At 42.5% G+C, this 23,801-nt stretch overlaps 1 protein-coding gene and 2 non-coding genes across 9 annotated transcripts in view; all 3 read left to right on the forward strand.

Annotated features, from left to right (window-relative positions):
• TENT4B (terminal nucleotidyltransferase 4B) overlaps positions 1-23,801 on the forward strand; it is a 67,502-nt gene that overhangs the window by 32,718 nt on the left and 10,983 nt on the right. For all 7 annotated transcript variants that reach the window (XM_069549804.1, XM_069549805.1, XM_069549806.1 and 4 more), the window contains 2 exons: positions 20,654-20,777; positions 23,140-23,186. In XM_069549804.1, the coding sequence (XP_069405905.1) occupies positions 20,654-20,777; positions 23,140-23,186 (171 nt within the window). The remainder of the gene's footprint in view (positions 1-20,653; positions 20,778-23,139; positions 23,187-23,801) is intronic.
• Positions 17,806-17,887, forward strand: LOC138419846 (small nucleolar RNA U2-19). Its single transcript, XR_011249103.1, has one exon. It is a non-coding gene; the product is annotated as a small nucleolar RNA U2-19 (small nucleolar RNA).
• Positions 18,041-18,110, forward strand: LOC138419845 (small nucleolar RNA U2-30). The gene has a single exon (XR_011249102.1). It is a non-coding gene; the product is annotated as a small nucleolar RNA U2-30 (small nucleolar RNA).

The following is a 23,801-nucleotide window of genomic DNA, read 5'->3' on the forward strand; positions in this document are numbered from 1 at the left end:
AGTTCAGTAGCGTTAAGTACATGTACTTTGTTGACAAGTCATCCCTATTACTGTCCATCTTCAGAAATTTTTCATCTTCTCTAACTGATACTTTGGAGAAGGCAATGGCACCCCACTCCAGCGCTCTTGCCTGGAAAATCCCATGGATGGAGGAGCCTGGTAGGCTGCAGTCCATGGGGTCGCTAAGAGTCAGACACAACTGAGCGACTTCACTTTCAGTTTTCACTTTCATGCATTGGAGAAGGAAATGGCAGCCCACTCCAGTGTTGTTGCCTGGAGAATTCCAGGGACGGGGGAGCCTGGTGGTCTGCCGTCTGTGGGGTCGCACAGAGCCCAACAGGACTGAAGCGACTTAGCAGCAGCTGATACTTTGTACCTGTTAAGCTCTAATTCCCCATTCTCTGCTTCCCCCAACCCCTGGCAACCACCATTCTATTTTCTTTTTCTATGGCAGAGACTTGACTGTTCTAGGTACCTGATATAATCTTATGGTGTTTGTCCTTTTTTTAAATTAATTTTTATTGAAATATAGTTGAATTAAAGTGTTGTGTTAGTTTCAAATGTACAGTAAAGTGATTCAGTTATACATATATACAAATACATATATTCTTTTTTTATATTTTCTTTCACTGTAGTTTATTATAAGATATTGAGTATAGTTAGTAGGTCTTTATTGGTTGTTTTATACTTAGTACTGTGTATATTTTAATCCCAAATGCCTACACATTTATCCCTCTTCTCCCCCTCCCTTTTGTTTTCTGTCTGTTTGAGTCTGTGTGAGTTGCTGCCGTTCTGTGAGTCTGTTTCTGCTTTATAAATAAGTTCGTTTATATCTGGTATTTGTCCTTCTTATTTCACTTGGGATAAATTCCTTGATCCATTTTGCGGCACATGTCAGAATTTTCTCCCTTTTTTAGGCTGGATACTATTTTATTGTGAGATGTATAGATCACGTTTTGTTTACCCATTCTCCTGCTGATGACACTTGGGTTGCTTCCACCTTTTGGATATTGTGCATAGTGCTGTTGTGAACATGAGCATACAAGTATCTTTTGAGTCTCTACTTTCAGTTCTTTTGGCTGTATACCCAGGAGTGAAATTGCTGATCATGTAGTAAGTCTGTATCTAATCCTTTGAGGACCAGCCATACTGTTTTCCATAGTGCTGAACCATTATGCATTCCTGTCAGCACAAGTAATAATGAATTCTAGTTTCTCCACATTCTCTGTTGCAAACCTGCTGTTTTCTTGTTTTTTTTTGGTAAGGAGCAATCACAATGGCTACTTTAAAAATGTGTTTTTAAAGTATAGCTAAGCACTGTCTTTTTTTTTTTCTTTTTATATCAATGACAAATATACCCTTAGTTGATGCTTTGATATGAATTGGGATGGGTGCTTAGAAGATGTTACTATGGTACTTCTAACAATTATGTGTGGTTCTGTAAGTTTGTTTACCCCTAAATAATGTACAGGGTGGTGCATAGAAATAACTTGGTAGAGTTGATCTATCAAGTTAATCTTGGCTATCTAAAGGAGCCCACCTATAAAGCAGGGGTAAGAAAACTTTTTTCTATAAGGGTAGTAAATATTTTCAATAGCTGTGTTTGGTTCTAAGCTTTCTGTCTCGACTACTCATCTATGCTATTGTAACGTACAAAAGCAACCACTGACAGTTTGCAAATGAGCAGGCATGGTTATATTCCAATAAAACTTTATGTACACTGTAATTTGAACCGCATATATTTTATACCTATCCCAAAATATTATTCTTCTTTTGATATCAACCATTTAAAAATGTAAAAGCATTCTTATCTTGTGGGCTGTACACAAACAGGAAGTGGACTGGGTTTGAACTGTGGATGTGTTTTGTTGACCTCTGTGTAGAGGAATAAGTGGATATTAGAGGTAGAGTGGAACTTGTGTGATACTTGAATTATTTGTGGAAATATTTTGGAGATAGCTTTTTGGTCCAGGGAAAGGGTCTAGAGCTAAGGGAGTCGGACTGCTGGAGAGGAGTAGTAAACTCAGAGTAACAGATCCGGAAATTTCAAATGCAATTTATTAATATGTGTCTGTTATAACAAAGGTTAAGTGATTGAACCAACATCTGGCACAGTGGTTGGCACAGCATCACCTTTCATAAGTCTTTGTGGAAATGCAGATAATGAGGAAGAAGAGTGAAGGGTGGTCTGAAAAGATAAAGCGGGGCGGTGGGCTGGTGTGGGGGTGGTGGGCGGATGGCTGCTGTGTTAAATGACTTTCTGTTTCGGTGGACCTGTCTTACCGAAGAGACTAGTCATACCCTCTTACTGTCTTTGTGTATGTTTGAGCTCATGAAGACCCAAAGCCTGAGTCAATAGGAAATATAAAGTATATACTCAGTGCCAGATTGGGATACCACTGCAGACTGACCGAGCCGCTGAGTGAGCATTCATGTCCCTGTTTTATAGATGTGGGAACTGAGACTGAGGGAAGTTGGTAGCTTCCAATAAAAGATTCTTCAGTTAGAAATGTCTTAGCTGGGATTTGAGAGTAATTTTACCTCTGTGATCCTGATGGTGTGTTAAAATGAGGACATCCCGTCCCATCAATATTACTTTGAAAGCCTAGTGCAAGGACTGGGTACTTGATTCTTTGGAGAAACCCTGAAGCTCTCTGTGAGTTTACTTTCCTTTAATATCTGTATTAATTATAATGGAAGCTAAAAGAGAAAAGGGATGGCCGTCAGAATGTCATGGTAAGAATGAACTGGTAGCGAAGCAGCAGGGCCCACATTTAGACCCCAGGCTGCTCTGATTGATGCTGGACAGCTACCGGTGCGCACAGCGATGGCCCAGAGTTAGGAGGACATAGGGAACGGTTTCAGTCATAGTGATGTAGCATATTTTTCATCATTATTAAAGTTTTAGTATGTAGAGAGGAAGGTTTGGCAGTGCTTATGTTTCACTTCTGTTAGTGAAGAAGTATTGTTTTATTATTGTTAGTGTCTCTTTAAAATTATCGAAGTGTTCACAGTCTTCCAAAAATTTATGTATGAATACATATAGATTGGTAGGTTATCAAGATCTCTTTATATTGCCCGTAGGTCTTAAATTTTTAAAATTATTTTCAGGGATTAAGGATGAATTTAGTGGCAGTTTTTACAAGTTGACTTACAAGTTGACGAGTAAGCGTTGTTGTGATCAAGTGCTATACCGCCAAGAACAGACGTATTAGAAATAGTCTTGAAGTAGTAATCATCAGGCTTTACTTTGGAGTAGAGGAAATAGTGTAGAGGAACTTAGTAGTGCTTTGTAGGTAGATGTGACTGCTAATAACTTCATATTTTAAGAGAAGTTAGATGGTAAATGAAACCTATGTAAGCTGACCTTTGGATAGCACGGAGGTTAGAGATACTGACTCTCTGCAGTCCAAAATCCATGTATAACGTAGTCGGCCCTCTGAATCTACAGTTCATCAGTGTCTGCAGTTCCTCCATATTTACTATTGAAAAAGAAATCTATGTGTAAGTGGACCTGCACAGTTCAGACACGTGTTATTTAGTTGCTAAGTTGCCTCCGACTCTTTTGCAACTCTGTGGACTGTAGTCGGCCAGGCTCCTCTGCCCATAGGATTTCCCAGGCAAGAATACTGGGGTGGATTGCATTTCCTTCTCCAGGGGATCTTCCTGACCCAGGGAGTGAACCCACATCTCCTGCACTGGCAGGCGGATTCTTTACCACTGAGCCAGTAAGGAAGCCCCTCAAACATGTGTGTTTAAAATTTATCTGGTTTGAGAGATTTTAGCATGATGAAACAGTACCAGGCTCAGATAATTTTTACAATCGACATTTAAAATTTTATGTATATCCTGAAAATATGACTTCTTATGATCTGCTGGTTGGCTGCTCAATGAAAGTATCAAGTTTATTGTTGCTATTTTGTTTGATGTTTATTGGATTTAGAAAGTTACCAGGTTAGGAATATGGAGGGGTTGATTTATCAGGATAGTGGGTTTCTGTTTGACTTTAAATATTGTTGTTGTTACTGTAATATTAGTGGCTTGTTTGTGAAATTTGTTTGGCAGGACGTTAGAGTTGCAGTAGCTTTTCCTTTAATCTCTATCCATCATTATCATTGTTATCTTGAAAGAAAGATGCTACCATGTTGGTTTATTCTGGCAAAAACTATAACATACTTTGAGGGAGGCCTTTGATAAAATTTGTTAAAAAAAAAAAGTACAACTTGAGTAAACTAGGAGTATGCAGACACTTCCATAACCTGATAAAGACTGGCACTTTCAAACCAGTGTACAATATAGAAACATTTCCTGTTGAATCAGGAGCAAGACACTGATACCTGCCTTTACCTGTGTTATTTGGTCTTATCTTGGTAGTTTTCCCCCATGCAGTTGGGCTAGAAAATTGGCTGGTTAGAAAATAAACATATAAAAATCATTAGCTTTTCTATAGAACCGTCAGAAAATATAATTTTAGAAAGGAAAAAGATTTCACTCCCTACAGCATCAAAACCTCTAAAATTATTTAAAACACATCTAGAAATGTGAAAAAAATTTAAAAACATTATGGTGGATGGCATAACAGACTTGAAGATGTTAAGTCAACTCATTAATTTGTTAATTAATGTAATTTAAATATAAATCCCAAATAATTTTTTCAGAGGGGAGAGTAACTTGTGAAAGTGATTCTGAAGAGTTGCTGAAAGAATAAACAGATAAGAATAGCTGAGAAAACTGTGGTATTGAAAACTGTACGTGAGTTTGGGGAGGCGTAGTTTTGTACTATTAACTGTTTGTTGCTTTATACACAAATTTTAAAGTGTAACCTGAGCCCTAGAATAGGCAGAAATAGCAGTAGATCTGAAAAGAAAGCCTAAAACCTGACCCAACTGTGCATGAATTTAATACATTATCAAAGGCTTAATGTGTGTAAATCAGGGTTTTTTCGAGTGCAAGGGAAAGAAAATGAACCATCTTGGTTTCAGCAGAAACCAAGCAAGACACTTACTTTGTCAAGTACCTGGGATGCCCTTGGGGTGGCATTTGCTTCAGTTGTTCCAGAGGCTAAAATGCCCTGTCTCTCCCTGACTTTGCTTCTTTCTCAGAGTTGGCTCCATTCTCTTTTGCTCATGGGCTTCCTTTTTGCAGCTAGAGGAAAAGGAGGTGTGGTTGTTGTTGATTCCAGGCTTCTATTTTTAGAGCTCAAGGTCAAAGAAGAAAGTGACCTTCCGTAGTGTCAGCATGTAAAGTCCTAAGGAAGGACATCACGTAGAGCGCTGGGGTCGCATGCCCACCCCGGGCCGTGTCTGCCGGATGCTGCACTCGTAGGGTCACCCATGGCTGCGCGTCCCCAGAACTCCACTGGCCCTGCTGTGCAGTCTCATCAGAGTCGTAGGAACACTGGGAGAGGAGTTGCTCCCCAGGGGAACTGGGCGGGTTAGAATTACTGAGCGGGAAGCAGGGGACAGGCCATTGGACAGACTGGGGCAGCAAGTGTTGTTAAGAAACAGGATGGCATATTTAATAAAGGACACTGGATACTTGATTAACTGTTTGGGGAAAAAATTATATCCTTGTCTTTCACCGTGTTCAGTTAAATTCTAAATAAATAAATGGTAGTTAATTTGGAAAAAGGAACAAATTAAATAACTAGAAATATAGTTAGAATTTTTAAAGTAAACTTTATTTTTTTGAGGAGTTTTAGGTTCACAGCAAAATGAATGGAGAGTACATAAATTAATTCCCATTTTCCACCAGGGCCATAGATTTATTGAAATCAGTGAATTAATCATCCAAAGTCCATAGTTTACATTAACGTTTACTCTTGGTGGTGTCCACTTGATGGATTTGGGTAAATGTGTAAAGACGTGTATCCGCTATTATATCATTCAGAACCGTTTGTCCTAAAAATCTTCTGTGCTCGGCCTGTTCATCCCTGCCTCCCCTCAGCCTCTGGCAGCCAATTATCCTTTTCCTCTCCCTAGTTTTGCCTTTTCCAGAATGTCAGAGAGCTAGAGTCCTACAGGGTATAGCCTTTTCAGGGCTTCCCTGGGGGCTCAGTGGTAAATAATCAGCCTGCCAATGCAGGAGACACAGGTTTGATCCCTGATGCAGAAAGATCCCACACGCGGTGAAACAGCTAAGCCCTTGGGCCATGACTGCTGCGCCTGTGCTCTAGAGCCTGAGAGCCTCTGCCACTGGGCCCACACGCCCTGGCGCCCCTGCCCCACAAGAGAAGACGTTGCAGTGGGAAGCCCGAGCGCGCAACTGGCGAGGAGCCCCCGGCCTCTGCAACTGGAGGAAGGCCCATGCAGCAGTGAAGACCCAGCCGGAAACAGGTTTAAAAAGTAGATAGAGCTGAGAAGCCCTTACAGATTGACTTCTTTCACTGGGAAATATGCAGTTACCTCTGTGCCTCTTCATGGCTTTGATAGCTCATTTCTTTTTGGTGTTGAATTACATTCGTTGTCTAGATGTACCACAGTCTATCTCGTTACTTACTGAAAGGCATCTTGGTTGCTTCCAAGTTCTGACAGTTATGAATGAAGCTGCTATAAACATCTATATGCAAGTTTTAGTGTGGACCTCAGTTTTTAGCTCATTCAGATTAATACCAAGGAGCGTGCTTGCTGGATCATATGTCAAAACTGCCAGACTGTCTTCCAAAGGGGCTGTGCCATTTCGAATACCACCAGCAATGGATGAGAGTTTTGCTGCTGCATGTCCTTGGAGCATTTGCTATTGTCAGTGTCTTGGATTTAGGCCATTCTAATAGATGAGGAGTGGTATCTCACTGTTGTTTTAATTTGCAGTTCCCTAATGGCACATTATGTCAAGTATCTTTTCATGTGCTTATTCATCATCTGTGGGAGTTTGGTTTTGTTTTTGGTGAGGTATCTGCACAAGTCTTTGCCCATTTTTAAGTTGGGTTTTTTGTTTTCTTACTGCTGAGTTTTAAGAGTTCTTGGTATATTTTGGATATCAACCTTTTATCACAGGGGTCCCCAACCCCCCGGCCGTGGGTAAGTTGTGGTCCAGGGCCTGTTAGGAACCTGGCTGCACTGCCGAAGATGAAGATGAGTGACGGGTCTGAAAGTAGAAGCCTCATCTACCGCTTCCCATTGCTGTCATTACAGCCTGAACCTTCCACCCCACCACCCGATCACACACACCTCCATCTTCCATGAAACCAGTCCCTGGTGCCAAAAAGTGTGGGGACCACTGCTTTTTCAGGCTATGTGTTTTGCAAATCTTTGTTCCGAGTCTGTGGCTTGCTTGCCCTTTCCCTTGATAGTTGAGTATCTTTGTAACCTCAGGGTAAAAAAGCCTTTTGAAATACACAGGAAAGGGAGGCCTGCAAGCAGAGATTGTAGACTGGTGACCCAACGGCTAGATCGGACCTGCACACGTGATGTTTTGCCTACGCTCTTTGGTTTATCTTGTAAAAACTGTGTCCAAATTTTAAAATGAAGATCTTACCTAGTAGTCCAGATTTCTGGCTTATCTTAAAAGATGGGAAGTGTTGGCAGTGCTGGACTCACATTGCCGAGTGGCAGTCAAGTGGCCAGCCCCAAGTAGCTGCTGCTTCCGTCTGTGGGACATGGGCTTTCCAGTTGGCGCCTTCTCCACCACTGCCTAGTGAACCCTAGCACTACAGTTGGCATGTGAGTTGCCTTTTCTTGTTATATTTATTTACCTTAGCTGTTCTCTTCAGGCAGAGACTCATAGGTATAAATCTGTTTTTTTTTTTTTAAGTTTTTATACACATTAAAAAAGCTTTGCAAAATGGAAGACTAATCAGAATTATTTGCTGTCTATTTCAGAAGGCTAATAGCCATAATGTATAAAGAATGCTAATGAACCAATAAGAAAATAAGACATTCAACATAAAAAATCTGAATAAAAATTTATTTTTAAAATTAATTCCCACTAGACTGTAAGCTTCATGATGGCAAGGACCATGTCGGTCTTATTCAATGGAGTATCTTATCACCTTACTCAGTGCCTCATACTTCAGGTGTTTATTAAATTGTGTTTGTCGTTTAATCGCTAAGTTGACTCTGACTCTTTGTGACCTCATGGACTATATAGCCCACCAGGCTCCTCTATCCATGGGATTCTCTAGGCAAGAATATTGGAGTGGGTTGCCATTTCCAGGGAATCTTCCCAACCCGGGGATCGAACTGGTGTCTCCTGCAGGCAGATTCTTTACAACTGAGCCACCAGGAAAGTCCGTTTAATAAATAGCCAATGTTTATTGAGGTTTACTGTGTGCAAAGTAAGCGGTAAACCCTATGCCAAGCCCTTTCCATATTCTTGTTTAATCCCTATAGAAACTCTTAAGATTAGTATTATTGTCCGCACTTTGCAGCTGAAAAAGGGGCCACCGGGAGAGGTAGCGTACCTACCCGGGCATACCTGTCAGTGGGAACGCAGAGGTTTGATCCCAGCTCATGTTCTTTAAATGAATGGGCTTTCCAGGTGGCTCAGTGGTAAAGAATCTGCCTGCTTATGTAGTGGACGTGGGTTCAATCCCTGGGTTACAAAAAGTCAGACACGACTTAGCGACTGAACAGCATGCTCTTTAAACTGCTTTTTAGTTTCATCTAATAGTTTGTTGAAATGAGTTGAAAAAGAATACGAATGTCCAGTAAGCATGGAGAAAATTCCTAACCTTAATAGGAATAGTCTGGCGTGCTGAAGTCCCTGGGGTCGCAGAGTCGGACACTGAGTGACTGAACAATAACAATAGGAATCAAAGAATAAAACAAAGCACTCCCCGTTGGTGTGGAGGTTGGGGAGGGACGGTCGTGCATTTCTGTGGGAGACTTCGTCATCTCCCGTCCTGGTGGAGGGTGTTCGGGGAGTAACCTTCAAAAGCGTTGAACTGCTTATGCCTTTCACAAAAGGCTTCCACTTGTAAGAATTTATTAGAAGAGAGAAGTTAGTTGATCACAGGTTTATGTACAAAGACAGCGTTATAATGTGAATTATAGAAGTGGAAAACTGGAAACAGCTTAAATGCTTAGTGATAAGGGATTGGTAGAATAAATTAGGGTATACAGGGGTACCTTGGGCATAATGCAGGTTTGGTTCCAGACCACCACGATAAAGAGGAGATGGCAATAAAGCAAGCCACACAGGTTTTTTGGTTTTCCAGTGCACATAAAAGCTATCTTTTACTATTCTGTAGTCTGTTACATGTGCAGTAGCATTAGGTCTTAACAAATAATGTACATAACCTTAATTAAGAAATACTTTATTGCTAAAAAATGCTAACCATCATTTGACTACGTGGTTGCTACGGGCCTTCAATATGTAAAAAAAGACAGTATCTGCAAAGCGTAATAAAATGAGGCTTGTCTGTATTTATATGCATTTATATACAGTCATTACAAATAGATTTTTGTCGTAGCAGATGACGTGTGCAGTGGCCGTGGCGTAGTCACTCTGTTTGTCCTTTAAAGTGGCGTGTGGAGTGAAATAGTTTGCAGCAGGTACTTGGTGAGTGTTTGTTTTCTGGCACATAGTCACCGCCAGCTGTGTTTGCTGCTTTTTTTGGGTAGAGCTATAGGTGGTTTTCAAGTGTACCCCCCGCCGTGTGCTTTACAAACCACTGTAAATTTCCTTATTTATTTCAGAGTTTATTTTGTTGTTGTTAAATTTGGAAGAATATGGGACCTCAGAAAGTCAACCTAGGTTTATAAACATTATGTTTTTGGTGTAAATGAACTCTTTGTGAAACAGTTTGTCTTTATTTTTTCACTTAAGCTTAAAAAAATGTTGTAAACAGTATCAGGACTTACCCAAAAGATCTCAACAGTACAGGAAAAAAAAAAAGCGTAAATTATAAAAGCCGTTGCTGGTTCTGTGCCTCTTTTACCAGTAGTTTAACACAGCAGGAGACACTGCAAGTGCTCATGTATTTATACAGCAGTGTCTGTTCTTAAATATCAGCAGCACCTCCAACCAGAAATAAATAAATGAAAAATAAAAAATAAATATTTTTGTATGAGAATTGTATGGATTAAACACATCTACATTTCATTATGTTTAAAACTATAACAAACTTCTGTAGAATGAACTATTCTTGTTGACATTTTAACCTGTGAATAAAGAAAGATTCAGCCTCTTTAAAAAAAAAAACTCTTCACATATTTGAGGACCTTCCATTTGGGGGATAAATCTGATAACTGAGCTTTTATTTCAAGGTAGTTATCCTTAATTGGGAAATACTATCAACTATTCTTTGAGCTACCCAACTTTATCCAGGTTTGGTTAGATCCTACTCAGAGTGGCAGAGGGAGTTGGGAATTTTTGCTGGTAGAGGGAAGAATGAAGGACTAGGATTAAATAAAGCAACTCTCAGGTAATCGTTTCTTTCCTCTTGCGTCCCTTTTCTTTGTCTTTATACTTGCTTGAAAGTAGTAGCAGGGTTGTGTGGCAAAAGTTAAGAGGCTTAGAGGAAGTCAGATGGTTTTCATTCTCTCTTCATAGCAGTAAAAAGGGAAGGAACAGGAAATCAGAGGAAAACCATCCTTCTGAAACACTGGCCTAACAAAACTGTGATCCCAAACCTGAGAGCAGCAACAGATGATGACATTTAAAAGGAATGCTCTAATTTCTAGGCAAGCAGGTGTGAACACCTCTTAAAGAAGAAAGAAAGGAAAACTTTATAATTTAGTATCCATTCTCTGTAGTTTTACTCCCAAGTCCTAACCAAGGAGTTGACATAGCAAATAGCACATTCTTCAACTATGAATAACAGTTTTAAATGCCTACGAAGTTTGCAAACCTAAAGTGTGTATTTTAAATGATTTTATGTTGTCATCCATGTTTTCTTTCTCCCCCCCTTTTTTTTTTAAATCTTAGTTTATAGTGAGAATTATTTGGGGTGTGAATACTTTTCTACATAAAGAAGAGTTCGAGGGTTTTTTCCTTTCCACTCTGATACTGGTGATCCTCCTTGAAATATTTCAAAACTTCAGCTTTTTTTTTAAAAAAACTACATGCTCATTGTGGATATTTTCTGATAGCCAGATCGCTCTACACATGCAGACGTATTTCCTTAGGCTACGTTCTGAGAAGTGGAGTTACCCTCTCTGAATCTAAAGGACGTCCGTAGTTTGGGGGCCAAATTGCCCTTCTTTCTGGTTCTGTCATTTTTCACTGTGTGAATGTCAGTTTCCTTGGATCCTGGTCCTGAGCTTATTTTAAGGTGTATATACTATCCCTGCTGTGACATGTGGGCATGATCATGGTTGGATGTACGAAAGTCATCTGAGGTCCCTTCCTCTAGAAGCAATTATCTGTGCTGCGGCCTATTTGGGGACACAGAGCTGAATCGGAGAGTGGAGTCAGCAGGGAGGCCTGTGAGCCAGGGATTCACTGTGAACTCACTGGGGCTGACAGCTGGACAGGAGGTAGGGTCAGGAGCATTGAGGAGGAGCTAAAGTAATGCTTTTGGCAACTTGACCAAGGAGGTGCCAGCTGAGCTCTCAGAGGCTGAGTAAGAAGGTACTCCAGGTGCAGGGCCTGCCTGTGCAAGGGTGGGGCTCTTGCAGAGATCTGGCATGTTCCAGCACAGTGCCTTGTGGCTGTACTGGGGAGAAGAGGCATCAGGAAGTGACACAGATAGCTTGAGGAAGAGTGATCATGTGGAAGATGGCCCAGGAAAGGGAGAAGCTCGGGGCAGTGAGATCAGCTTAGTTTCCATTTTGGGGAAACAGTAACTCAGGAAAATCCAAGAAGGAAGATTAGGTTTTTGGAAAAAGACAAGGAGTTTCATTTTGAACTTACTGAGTTTGAGGTGACATTTACGTAGACGAGTCTGGCTGGCAGCTGGAAATACAGAATGGGTGTGTGTGTGTGTGTGTGTGACAGTTTCTTTGTGTGTGTACTTAGTCACTCAGTTGTGTTTGACTATTGTGACCCCCAAAGACTGTAGCCTGGCAGGCTCCTCTGTCCATGGGATTCTCCAGGTAAGATCCTCCTCCAGGAGATCTTCCCAACCCAGAAGTTGAACCCAGGTCTCCGGCATTGCAGGCAGACTCTTTACTGACTGAGCTACGAGGACAATTTCTTTGTAAAAATCAAATTTTAGAGCCTCCTGAAGATGTCACTGAGACTGCTCTAGGGATCACACTAGGGCTTACTGTTACTCACCGCTCTTGGTTCCTACTTGCATTTGGAAAACATCATATGGTGCAAAAGAATATATAAATCCCTGCACCTCAGACCTCAGTTCCACGCCCCAGAGGAAACTACTGCGACCATGCATTCTTCCTGAAATTTCTCTTGCGTATACACACTCATTTAGGTTCCTAGAATGGATGAGTCAGACACCAAGAGAAACTTACTACTACACTCACTGCGTCGTGTCCTGCGTGCAGTAACTTCCCAGATTCGTCCTGTGTCTGTTGCTGCATGCCTGGCTTTGGGGCCCCTTTCTGTTCATATCTTCCAGGTGCCTGGTTTGTGACCTTTTGGTCTGCAAAACTAGATCATTAGAATAACTTGAGTCTTTTGCCTTCAAGCGTTAATTTTCTTTAATGATATTTTTCCTTGTTATAAAAATATCTGATAGTACTTAGTATGCATTTTAAAAGATAGACTGTATACATCAATGTATGTGAGCTATGTGAAAATCACTCAGTTGTGTCCAACTCTTTGCAACCCCATGGAGTATAAGTCTATGGAATTCTCCAGGCCAGAATACTGGAGTGGGTAACTGTTCCCTTCTCCACGGGATCTTCCCAACCCAGGAATTGAACCCAGGTCTCCTGCATTGCAGGTGGATTCTTTACCAGCTGAGTCACCAGGAAAACCAAGAATACTGGAGTGGGTAGCCTATCCGTTCTCCAGCGGATTTCCCAACCCTGGAATTGAACCGGGGTCAGAGAAGGCGATGGCACCCCACTCCAGTATTCTTGCCTGGAAAATCCCATGGATGGAGGAGCCTGGTGGGCTGCAGTCCAAGGGGTCCCGAAGAGTCAGACATGACTGACCTCACTTTCACTTTTCACTTCCATGCATTGGAGAAGGAAATGGCAACCCACTCCAGTGTTCTTGCCTGGGGAATCCCAGGGACGGGAGAGCCTGGTGGGCTGCCGTGTATGGGGTCACTCGGTGTCGGACATGACTGAAGTGACTTAGCAGCAGTAGCAGCACTTTAAACAAAGTGAGTCTCCACCCCCAAGTTCTCTTATCAGGTTTAATAATCATACACAGTATGGCATATAGACCCTGTTCTGTGAAGTGGAGGTTGGGGGAAATATACATGCATGCACACGTGTGCATTTTCACATGCGGAAATTTAAAGAAGATGCAAATGACTGTAATCTCTCCAGAAAGATAATAATGATTCTTGTTGGAAAAGCAGACAAACAAATACACACTGGTGGTTTAAAAAAGTTATAAAATTACACACAGTGATAGGAAATAAAAAACTAAAGGTCTCCCTAACTCGCCCACCATGCCCTTCCCTAAGGTGATCACTGATAACGGTTCTCCTTCCAGAAAACTTGTAATGCAGGTAGAAACGTGTTGTGACTTTCTCTTGTGTGTTTGCGTGTGTGTGTGTGTGTGTGTCTTTTTTAATGTACATGAAAGGGATCCTTTCTTTTAAACATAACAAATCTTAGATCTTTCTCTGTCAACTCAAATGGCTCTTCTTCATTCTTTTTAATGGATTATTGGCTATAATTCAAGGGAAGGTCAATGAGTGTTCCTATGATTATGTAATTGGACCCCACTGATGGACACTGAGGCTGTTTCTAAATTATTTAGTATTCCAAATCATGCTGTGGTGAATATCCTTGTTCCCTTATGGAAATATTCTTGGAGGATTAAAAAAAGGGGGATTTGTTTTTAAACAGCTTTGCAAAAAGCTGCACATACTTAATACAGATATGCAAATTGATGAGTTTGGATGTATGTTTACTCCCATAAAACCAAGGTGGTGATATACCCAGGGTAGTAGATATTTGAGCTTCCCAGGTGTAGTGTTGAAGAATCTATCTGCAATGCAGGAGACGTGGGTTTGATACCGTGGTTGGGAAGATTCCCTGGAGGAGGAAATGGCAACTCACTCCAGTGTTCTTGCCTGGAAAATCCCAGGGACAGAGGAGACTGGCAGGCTACAGTCCATGGGGTGGCAAAGAGTCAGACACGACTGAACACGCACGCATCCATCCATGCAGTAGACACATCCAACAGCTCCGAAAGTTCCTTGTGTCCTCTCACTCGCTTGTGGTAAGAATACCCTGAGATCTACCCTCCTAACAGATTTTTAAGTGCGCAACCCAGTATTGTTAACTGTAGACACTGTGTTATACAGGATATCTCTAGGACCTGATTCATCCTGTTTGATTGAAACTATATCCGTTGAACAACTCCCCATTCCCTACCCCACTCAAGCCCCTGGCAGCCGTCATTCTGTGCTCTGCTTCTGTGAGTTGGGCCGTTTTTCGAGCGTGAAAGTGGAATCACACAGTATTTCTCTTTCTCTGATTGGCGTATTTCACTTAGCATGATGTCCTTTCAGGTTTGTTGGTGTTTCACATGGCAAGATTTCCTTTCTAAAGCTGAATAATATATAGTGTTTCCTTTGGCGGTTCATCTGTCAGTGTATATCTGGGTTGTTTCCATATCTTGACTATTGGGAATAATGCCGCAGTAAACATGGAGTGCAAATACTCTTCCAGATCCTGATTTTAATGAAAGATGGGGGATTTTAAAGAGTATTTATATAAATATTATTTATCGCTTATACAACAACCTCTCAGATTGTAGTGATTTACATTTTTCCATGCAGCATGTGAATGCCTTCTCCATATGTCCTTGTAGAATTGTTTATTGTTAATCTTAAAATTTTGCAGGGGAGGAGTATCTTGTTACTGACAGTAACTGAATAGAACTTGGTCATTTCCCTGGGGGCTCAGATGGTAAAGAATCTGCCTGCAAGGCAGGAGACCCGGATTCGATCCCTGGGTTGGGAAGATCCCCTGGAGAAAGAGACGGCAACCCACTCCAGTACCCTTGCCTGGAGAATCCCACGGACAGAGGAGCCTAGCGGGCTACAGTCTGTGGGTCACAAAGAGTCGGACACAGCTGAGTGACTAACACGTGCCATGAGTGCCTTCATACAGATCTGAGGTTACAGTTAATGAGGACTTCAGTTATGGAACCGAATGGCCTGACCTTGGTGTGACATTGTCCTCAGGCACATTGCAAGCTGGGCAGGTGTCCCCCAGGAAGCGGTGGTAGCCCCTGAACAGATTTTGGGGGAACTGCAGGGGGCAGTCTTGAGCAGAGGGGCCAGCAGTGGGTCATCTGCCCGCCTTGGCCTGGCGGTATCAGGGAGACTGCCATGTTGATTTTGGTTCTGAAGCTGCAAGAGCTGCTAAGAGACTCACACCCCACCCTGAGTTGCCCAGCTGAAAAGGTGTGAAGCAGTTCTTCCCTTTTATAGCCTGAGAAGTTGAGCCTTTGAGGACTGTTTTGAAAGGCTAGCATATCTCCTCTGGTGGAACTCTTCTCAGAGCAAAAGTGATTTTTTTCATGTCTTTATGACCTAATTATCTGTGGGTTGTACTTTTTAAAAGTACAGAAGCCATTTTTTAATTGATATTTCTTATTTGTTCCATTACATTTTTGTATTATCATTAATTTTTGAGTTTAAGTTTTACCCCAGCAAATTCATTTTGAGTCTCATTTTCTAAAAGTTTTGGGTTGTGGCATCCTCTCCAGTTATATAGAGGCACTTATTTTATCATATTGCTTTTATGTACTTTTCCTTTAAATGCAGGAAGTGGGTGTGCCTTCTTGCTCACTTTATCGTTTAAGAAGACATTGATATCCTAATAGAGGGCGCTGTGTTTTGGTCACTCAGGAATTCTGATCGCAGGAGAGTTGTGTTTTGTAATTTTAAGATGAGAAACTGTAAGGTTGAGTGTGTAGCCCACAGCAGTATTTGCTAATTTAACTAATACCAAGTTTTAACCCAGATGTGGAGGAAACTGAAGTTTTCTCTGTGTAGTTGATATCAGAGGTGTAGTTAACGTGTGAGAGCGAACTTGCAAACTTTCTCCAGTTTCCAGCCTTTATTAGGTCATCATGTCACTCAAAAGTGTGCCAGGCATGTAGTGGGCACTCCAAAAATGGGACTCAGTTCCTTTAGGATTTTTAAAGCACCTGGATATATGTTGTACCATGCCAGTCAAATTATGCGGTCCACGGGGAAAGAGCCCCTCAAAATTATCTTAAAATTTTCATTGGAAGTTTATTTCCTGATTGTACCAAGATTTCTCACTTAGTTCTTTAATAAGCATCTTACAGATAGTAGGTTAAATATAGATGAGATAGGTAAGAATGTTTGTGTTTGGCTTGGGTAAGGAGATGACCCTGGCAGGCCTGAGATGGTTACTCTGGTTCTTACTGTTCAAATAGTTTTTTGTTTTAACAGCCCTTCTTTTTCCGCTTACTCCTCTTTCCCTCCTTCCAGTATGGTGAAGGCAAAGTAATAAGAGAGGGAAGATAAGCTGTAGAATCATATTTTCCTAAATAGGAAGATGGTTCCATGGATTATTAAAATTTAGGATATTTTTTTCTTTCCATAACAGCTTTATTTTTAATAACTGTTAACTGCTAACATACCAGCTGTCTCTCAGTAGGAGAATGCGTCAGCAAACAGTGTTAGGGTGGTCTTTCCCTCCCTACCCCAGTAATTATTTTTTTAATTATGAAAGTATGATAACACATTTACGGGAGACTTGGAAAATACAGGGAAAAGTTACATATAGTTCCACTGTATATTACAGTTATTTTTAAAAGCAGATAAATAGATATTTTAGTTGGCATTTCAATATCAAACTCTCCCAGGTTATTAGAATGAATAGACAGGAAAGTAGACGGATATAGTGCACCTGAAAGGCACTGTGAACCAATTCAACATAATTAAGACTTATGCAATTTTCACACAACAGCAGGGCACAAATTCTGTTCAAATTCCCATGGACTATAAATTTGGAGACACTGGAACATATCCAGGGTCATAAGAAATGTGTAAAACTTCCATGGTCTGTCTGACGTATTGGAATCATAGAGTCTGTTCTCTTATCGCTGTGAAAGTCTGTTGGAAATTAACATCAGAAGATATGTGAAGATAACCCATGTTTCCAAGTGCAGGCTGACAGTCACCAAGAGAGCTCTTTAACTTAGCCATTCAAAGTGTGGTGGGGTGATCTTGTTTCAAGGATTTGTCGCGTAAAACTATCATGCCTTTCCTGCAGATTAATGTGTGCTAATTAGAAAGTTGACAGCCTGGTGATAAACAGGAGTTCTAGAATCTTCTCCACCTTGTAATAGTGCCGAGTTCAGGAATCCCTTACAAGACCTCTGTTTGCTTTGTGGTCATCTGAAAGTGACTTGAGGTGACGAGGACCTCACTACCCTGCAGGGCGACCTCTCTGCAACTCCGGAAGCTGTCATAGGAAAGCACTCTTGTTCGTCTGCACCCTGCCTGTGGGGGAGCAGTGTGGGCTATGTGGATCACACGCGCACAGCTACTGCACATCTTGAGTATTTGTTTTCATCATTAGATGGACACCACCCAGGGCAAGGACCATGTGTGGCTGTCTGTTTTCCTTCTAATACCTTTGAACATAGATACTCAGTAGTGTTTGGAGGATGAGTTCTTTCTTAGTTTCATATGACTTAAAGATTAACTAGAGGTTGGGCTAAACATTTTTTGCCTGTTATTTGTTATAAAATGTGTAAGTTTCTCTGAGATCTGCTCTTCCTGAAGTGGATGAGTGGTGAAAACAGCCTAATCCGAGCATCAGAAAAGACCCCTTAGTCTGCCTGATGCATGATCTCTATAGTTCTGAGAAGCAAAGGGTAATTTATAATAAGGGGTGTGTGTGGGTGTGTGGGTGTGCACGCGCACGCGTGTGCGAAAGTGACAGTAGATGACTGAGCACTTAACTGATGGGTGGGTGAGAGCTGGCTGGGAGTGTGTGTGTAGCAAAAGCTGATCAGTTCTGAGCAATGATGAAAAGGTTTTACTACAGATCTTTATAACTATGAAGGTTTCTACACTTGATCTGAGCTCAGAATTTTTAAAAAAAAAATGTGTAAGTGGGCCTTTGTAGAGTAGCTAACAGTCCAATTTAGGAGATTTTCCCCATTGGTTACAATGGAAGTATTCTACACGACGTGCTTTCAAACCACAAATAAACTCTGATAATTCATAGCAAATGATCTAGTTAGATAAGAAGTCCATTGTTTGGTTGTTTATTTGTGGTTCTCATCCCCACCAAAAGTGCAGAAGAGTAAAGCAAGCCATAAACTCTCTAATGACTAATCATTTTAGCTGTTGTCTATCAGAAACCAAAGGGGATGTGACCTTAGAGAATATATTAAAAGCTGAGAAGCTTAAAAAAAAAGTCTGAATATACTAGGGTACCTGGAAGGCACCTACTTAAGTCAAGGAAGACTTGACTCCACTGGGAGTCTCTGGGTTTAGCAGCAGAACTCCCTGGAGTTTTAAAATCCAGTTTTCCTACGGTATTGCACAGTGAACAGGCACATCACTGCTGTCAGTCATTCCTGAGCAAATGGCCCAGCCTTTGGAAACCAAGGGCCTGAAAATGCTCCTGGGTGCTGTGCCCTAGGTTGTGCCTGAGAACTCTGAGGCCAGAAAAGGAACACAGCTGCCCTCAGGCAGAGCCTGAGTATGGAACTCAAGTGTTTTGACTCTAAAAAGAAAACATCAGAAGAAGCAGAAACTACTGATTAAAGTTTACTCTGACACATTCTGATAACAGCCAGTGGATTTTGAGATTTGGTCCTTTCTTTTCCTTGTAACCATTTTGGGTCTCGTGGTGTTTGTAGGTTCCTGGGGATCCCGGACCTGCTCTGGACCAGAATGGGCTTGCAGCTGCGGGCACACCCCTCCTTCTAGATTTTGTTACTTTGAGGCTGCCCTGCCTCCCACTGCCGCTCCCCGCCCCCCACCCCGCCACCCACATGCTCCCCTCTGATGCTTGGCACCCATTGCTCTTTAACTGGTGCCCTTCTCCTGGCTTCCTGGTTCATTGCAGCTGTGCTAGACTGAGATAGCTACCAGAGCATCCTCAGTCTGGTATATTACCTCCAGCGACCTGGAGCCGGGCCTGCCGTCTTGTCTGCATCCAACCCAAGTTTTGCAGATTTCCTCCCATTTCATACTCAGGGAAACTGCTGGTGACTCAGACAGTAAAGAATCTGCCTGCAATTCAGGAGACCCTGGGTGGGGAAGATCCCCTGGAGGAGGGCATGGCAACCCACTCTAGTATTCTTGCCTGGAGAATCCCATGGACAGAGGAGCCTGGCGGGCTACAGTCCTTGGGGTCACAAAGAGTTGGACAGGGCTGAGTGACCAGTACTTCCTTTCCCTCCTAAAGGAAGCTCTTCACAGCTGCGCCACCTTGTTAAGAAGTGCTATTTTCACTTTCTTCTGTTTGGATTCTTCGTTTTCTTCTGTAGTAATTGACTGCACGCAGCTCCCTAGCCAGCCTACTTAGCGTTTCCTTCCACCTTGTTCATCCGTTCCCACAGCGCCTCAGACCTCAGCCCTTGCAGGCACCCTCACTCTTCTCTTCCCATAGCTGGTCCTGCCCTGGGGCCCCGCCATTGTGTCTGTGTGTGCGTGTGGCATTTCTGAGCCCATTTCCTTCCTGCCGCCATTCTCCAGACCTTCAGCCAGCCCTGCACTCGCAGTAATCTGTGAGCCATTCTTGCTGCATCCAGCCTTGTCTCTTTGCCAGCCCATTGTTGGCACCATTGCCAGATCTTAAAATGCTCCATTTCTGAAGTCAGCCTTTCCCTGGTCCCTTTCAGAAACATTTAAATAGTTCCCCGTCACCATCCAGGAAGGTCTGAACTCGCGGTGTGTCGCTCAAAGCCTGCTGTCGTCCGGTACTGCCTTGCTCTCAGGACCTGCTCCTCCCTCTGCTCCTCCCTCTGCCACAGGCCGTGCCCTCCGCTCGGTGCTCCCCGAGGGGGCCTCGTACCTCTCGGTCTCTGCAAGTCCTTTTAGCTCCTTTATGGAGCCTTGTCCGCCAGCCATTCCTTTTAGGTCTTTGTTGATACTCCCTGGCTGACCTATTCATGTGACACTTAATTCACTAAGCAAACATCATGAAAGACATGCTTTTTTGCTCCTGTGAGGAATGGATTTCAGAGGGGCAAGGGGGTCACCCCCACTGCCCAGAAGCTTGTCTGTGTCTTCTTGTGTTTATATCTACTGGATCAGAAGTGTAAAGGCAGAGTACAAAGGCCTTCACTTGAAACTTAAGAAATTTTGAAATCACCGGCACTCAGCAAGTATTCTGCACAGGCAGATAATAAATGCTGTGAGAGCTGCTAGTACACTTCCAGTAAGACTTCTTGGAATTTGGAATTTCTCACTTTTAATTACTTTTGCATTTTGATTAACATTTGTGCATTCCCGTTTTAGCTTAGCATGAATTATAGCATTAAAATTGAGGTGAGGAATGTATGACTGTAAAACCTGCAGATGACTTTAAGACTTAATTGGGTAAGATTATTTAAAATAGTGATTTCTCATTGGATTGGCCTTGTTCGTATTAACGTCTCTGCTTCTTTTCTTCAGTCTGCATGAAGAAATCAGTGATTTTTATGAATATATGTCTCCAAGACCAGAGGAGGAGAAGATGCGGATGGAAGTGGTGAACAGGATCGAGAGTGTGATTAAGGAGCTCTGGCCCAGTGCTGACGTGAGTACCCGTCTGGGTGCTTAGGTGGTATCCCTGTGGACGTGCATCTGTAGAATTGTGGTCTAATGCAGTTTCAAAAACAAACCATTTTCTCCAGCCTTGAGATAAAATTTGGGGCTTCCTAATTATTTGCATTGAGTTGAATGACTGACTTAAGACTATTTCTTTGCGGTACTGCTAAAGGCAAACTATATTTAGGAATCATTAGTATAAAGAGAAGAAAGACAAATCAAGCCTCTTTGTGTTGATAGCAGTGGGTTATTTGGATGTGATGTATCAAAACTCGGTTACTGCTTTGTTCCAGCCTGTCAGTATGAACATTGCGTAGTTGTTTATAGCTGAATGGAGATGTCAGGTAGAAATTTATTGAGTCATTTGAAGTTCATTTTCACAGTCTAATGTAGGCGTGTACTCTACGCTCCTGAAACTGCTGTTTCCTTCTCTTTTTCTTATCTCTCCTTGTCTCTCAGTATAACCCTCACCCAGTGAACAAAACTTTTGCCCAAGATTTCCTCTGCTTGTTTGTGGTTCTTATTATTGATGGTCACCTTGGGGGGCTCCTTTGAGGGTTTATTCTACAGTTTTGTTCATTCAAAGAAGTGACTTATTGGAATGCCGTCCTTTGCATTATGTAACTTTTCTTTAGACTGTGTCATGGGATGGCAAGAGCAAATCCAGGGAAGCTTTTTTGATCCAATTGGCAAAACAGAGAAGCTTCAAATAAGATAGGTACAAGGAAGAGCGCATGCGAGCATGCTCAGTCATGTCAGACTCTGCGACGCCATGGACTGTATGTACCCGCGAGGCTCCTCTGTCCGTGGGAGTCTCCAGGCAAGAACACTGGAGTGGGCTGCCGTTTCCTCCTGCAGGGAACCTTCCTGACCCAGGGGTCGAACATGGGTCTCCTGCATTGGCAGGTGGATTCTTTACCACTGAGCCACCTGGGCTTCCACAGGGAAGAGGGAACGACCCTACCGTTTTCTCGAGCAGCTGCTCTGTACCACGTTGTTGCTCCTGCGTGACCTAGACTGGAGACTCCTGGGAGGCATTTGGCAGTGTCAGAGCCATTTTTGATTGTCGTGACTGGTGGGGTGCCCCTGGCACACAGTGAGCAGAGGCCAAGGAGGTGGCTAAACATCACAAGATGCAAGGACAGATCTTCACAGCAAGGGCTTATCTGCCCCAGCTGTAGAGCTGAAGTTGAGAAACTCTGATCTGAATCAGTCCTCCTCCGGACCAGGGCGGTTTTAGAACATGAGGCTGTGATTGAGTCCCTTGGTGCGTCTCACCTCACAGGCTGAACTGTTTTTGTGGTTCATCCCTCACGGCAGCTGCTGGTGTGCACGCGTCTGCCTGTGTCTCCCACTGTTCTCCGTGGGTCGCGATGGGCTGTGTGTGTGCTGGTGGTGTGCCGCAGCGTGCTGCTACAGCGACAGTGCCTGGGGTTCTCTGTGGGGACCGCCTGCAGGCCGCCACTCGATGGAGGCAGTCGGCCGTAATCCAGGAATCTGTGAGGAGGTCCTCCTTAGGGGAACAGAAGTTAAGGATTGGGGATTGTGTCTTTAGATTTTTAGGGCAGCAGCAGCAGTGAACATTCCTTTTGAAAGGTTTCTGTTTAAGTCCACATGTTTGATATTTGAACCTAAGAAGTTTAGACTAACTTTCAGAAGTAGTGCTACTTAATACTGCTTTCTGTGAGACATGGAGTCCTGCCTGCTTCCACGAAAGCGTGGTGGTAGGAAAAAAGTACTAAAAACGACCAGTAGAGGGTAGCAAAGCCCTGCAGTTCTCCATGGTGTGGCCTTTCATCTGATATTTTTTGTTGTTCAGTCGCTAAGTCATGTCCGACTCTGCAACCCCCGTGGACTGCAGCACGCCAGGCCTCCCTATCCTTCACTATCTCTTGGAGTTTTCTCAAACTCATATCCATTGAGTTGGTGATGCCATCCAACCATCTCATCCTCTATCACCCCCTTCTCCTCTTGCCCTCAGTCTTTCCCAGCATCAGAGTCTTTTCTAGTGAATCGGCTCTCACGTCAGGTGGCCAAAGTATTGGAGCTTCAGCTTCAGTATTAGTCCTTCCAGTGAATATTCAGGGTTGATTTCCTTTAGGATTAACTGGTTTGATTTCCTTGCTGTCCAGGGGTCTTTCAAGAGTCTTCTCCAGCACCACAATTTGAAAGCATCAGTTCTTTGGTGCTCAGCTGCCTTTATGGTCCAGCTCTCACATCTGTACATGGTTACTGGAAAAACCGTAGCTTTGACTGTACGGACCTTTGTCTGCAAAGTGATGTCTCTGCTTTTTAATACACTGTCTAGGTTTGTCATAGCTCATATTTTAATATAATTTTTTCTATTTCAGGTCCAGATATTTGGAAGTTTTAAAACTGGCTTGTATTTACCTACAAGGTTAGTACATTTATGAAGCTTTCAAGGAATTGTGCATTTTTCTAGAGTTTATTTGTTTTGACTGTTAAATAGGTAAGAATAGAAACAAAACAGATTTATGAAAACTTACTTGTATTTTATTTGAGTTACCTTGAAACAGAGTATCACTACAGCGAACTGTTCAAGCCCGTAATGTAACCCACTCACACAGACGTTAATGTACTATTATGGTAAAAGACCTGGTCATGCTCTGGAGCTCTGTACGCTCAGGAATGCCAGGTCTCTCATTTTTATTAAGAACTCATACTCTTAGCTCCTGTCACCATATTCTGACTCAAAACTTTAGGGCATAGACTCTTCTCTGAGGAGAGTCTTGTTCCTTTCAGACCCCTTGTTCATTTTAATCTTCTCAAATGAGGGCTGCCTTGGCCCACAGCTGGGAGCAAGAGTGGGGTATGTGTGTTGGGGCTGCTTCGAGGGGATAGTAAGACTTACTGAGGATCAAGTACCTGTTCTCCAAGAATTAAACTGCTGTGGTCTTCATTAAGCAAAAACATTTCATCATGCGTTTGTTTTTATTGTGGTAAGAGCGCTCACCGTGAGATTTACCCTGTAACACACGTTCAAGTACCCAGT

The sequence above is a fragment of the Ovis canadensis genome, chromosome 14 (assembly GCF_042477335.2).
Source record: "Ovis canadensis isolate MfBH-ARS-UI-01 breed Bighorn chromosome 14, ARS-UI_OviCan_v2, whole genome shotgun sequence".
Lineage (NCBI taxonomy): Eukaryota > Metazoa > Chordata > Mammalia > Artiodactyla > Bovidae > Ovis > Ovis canadensis.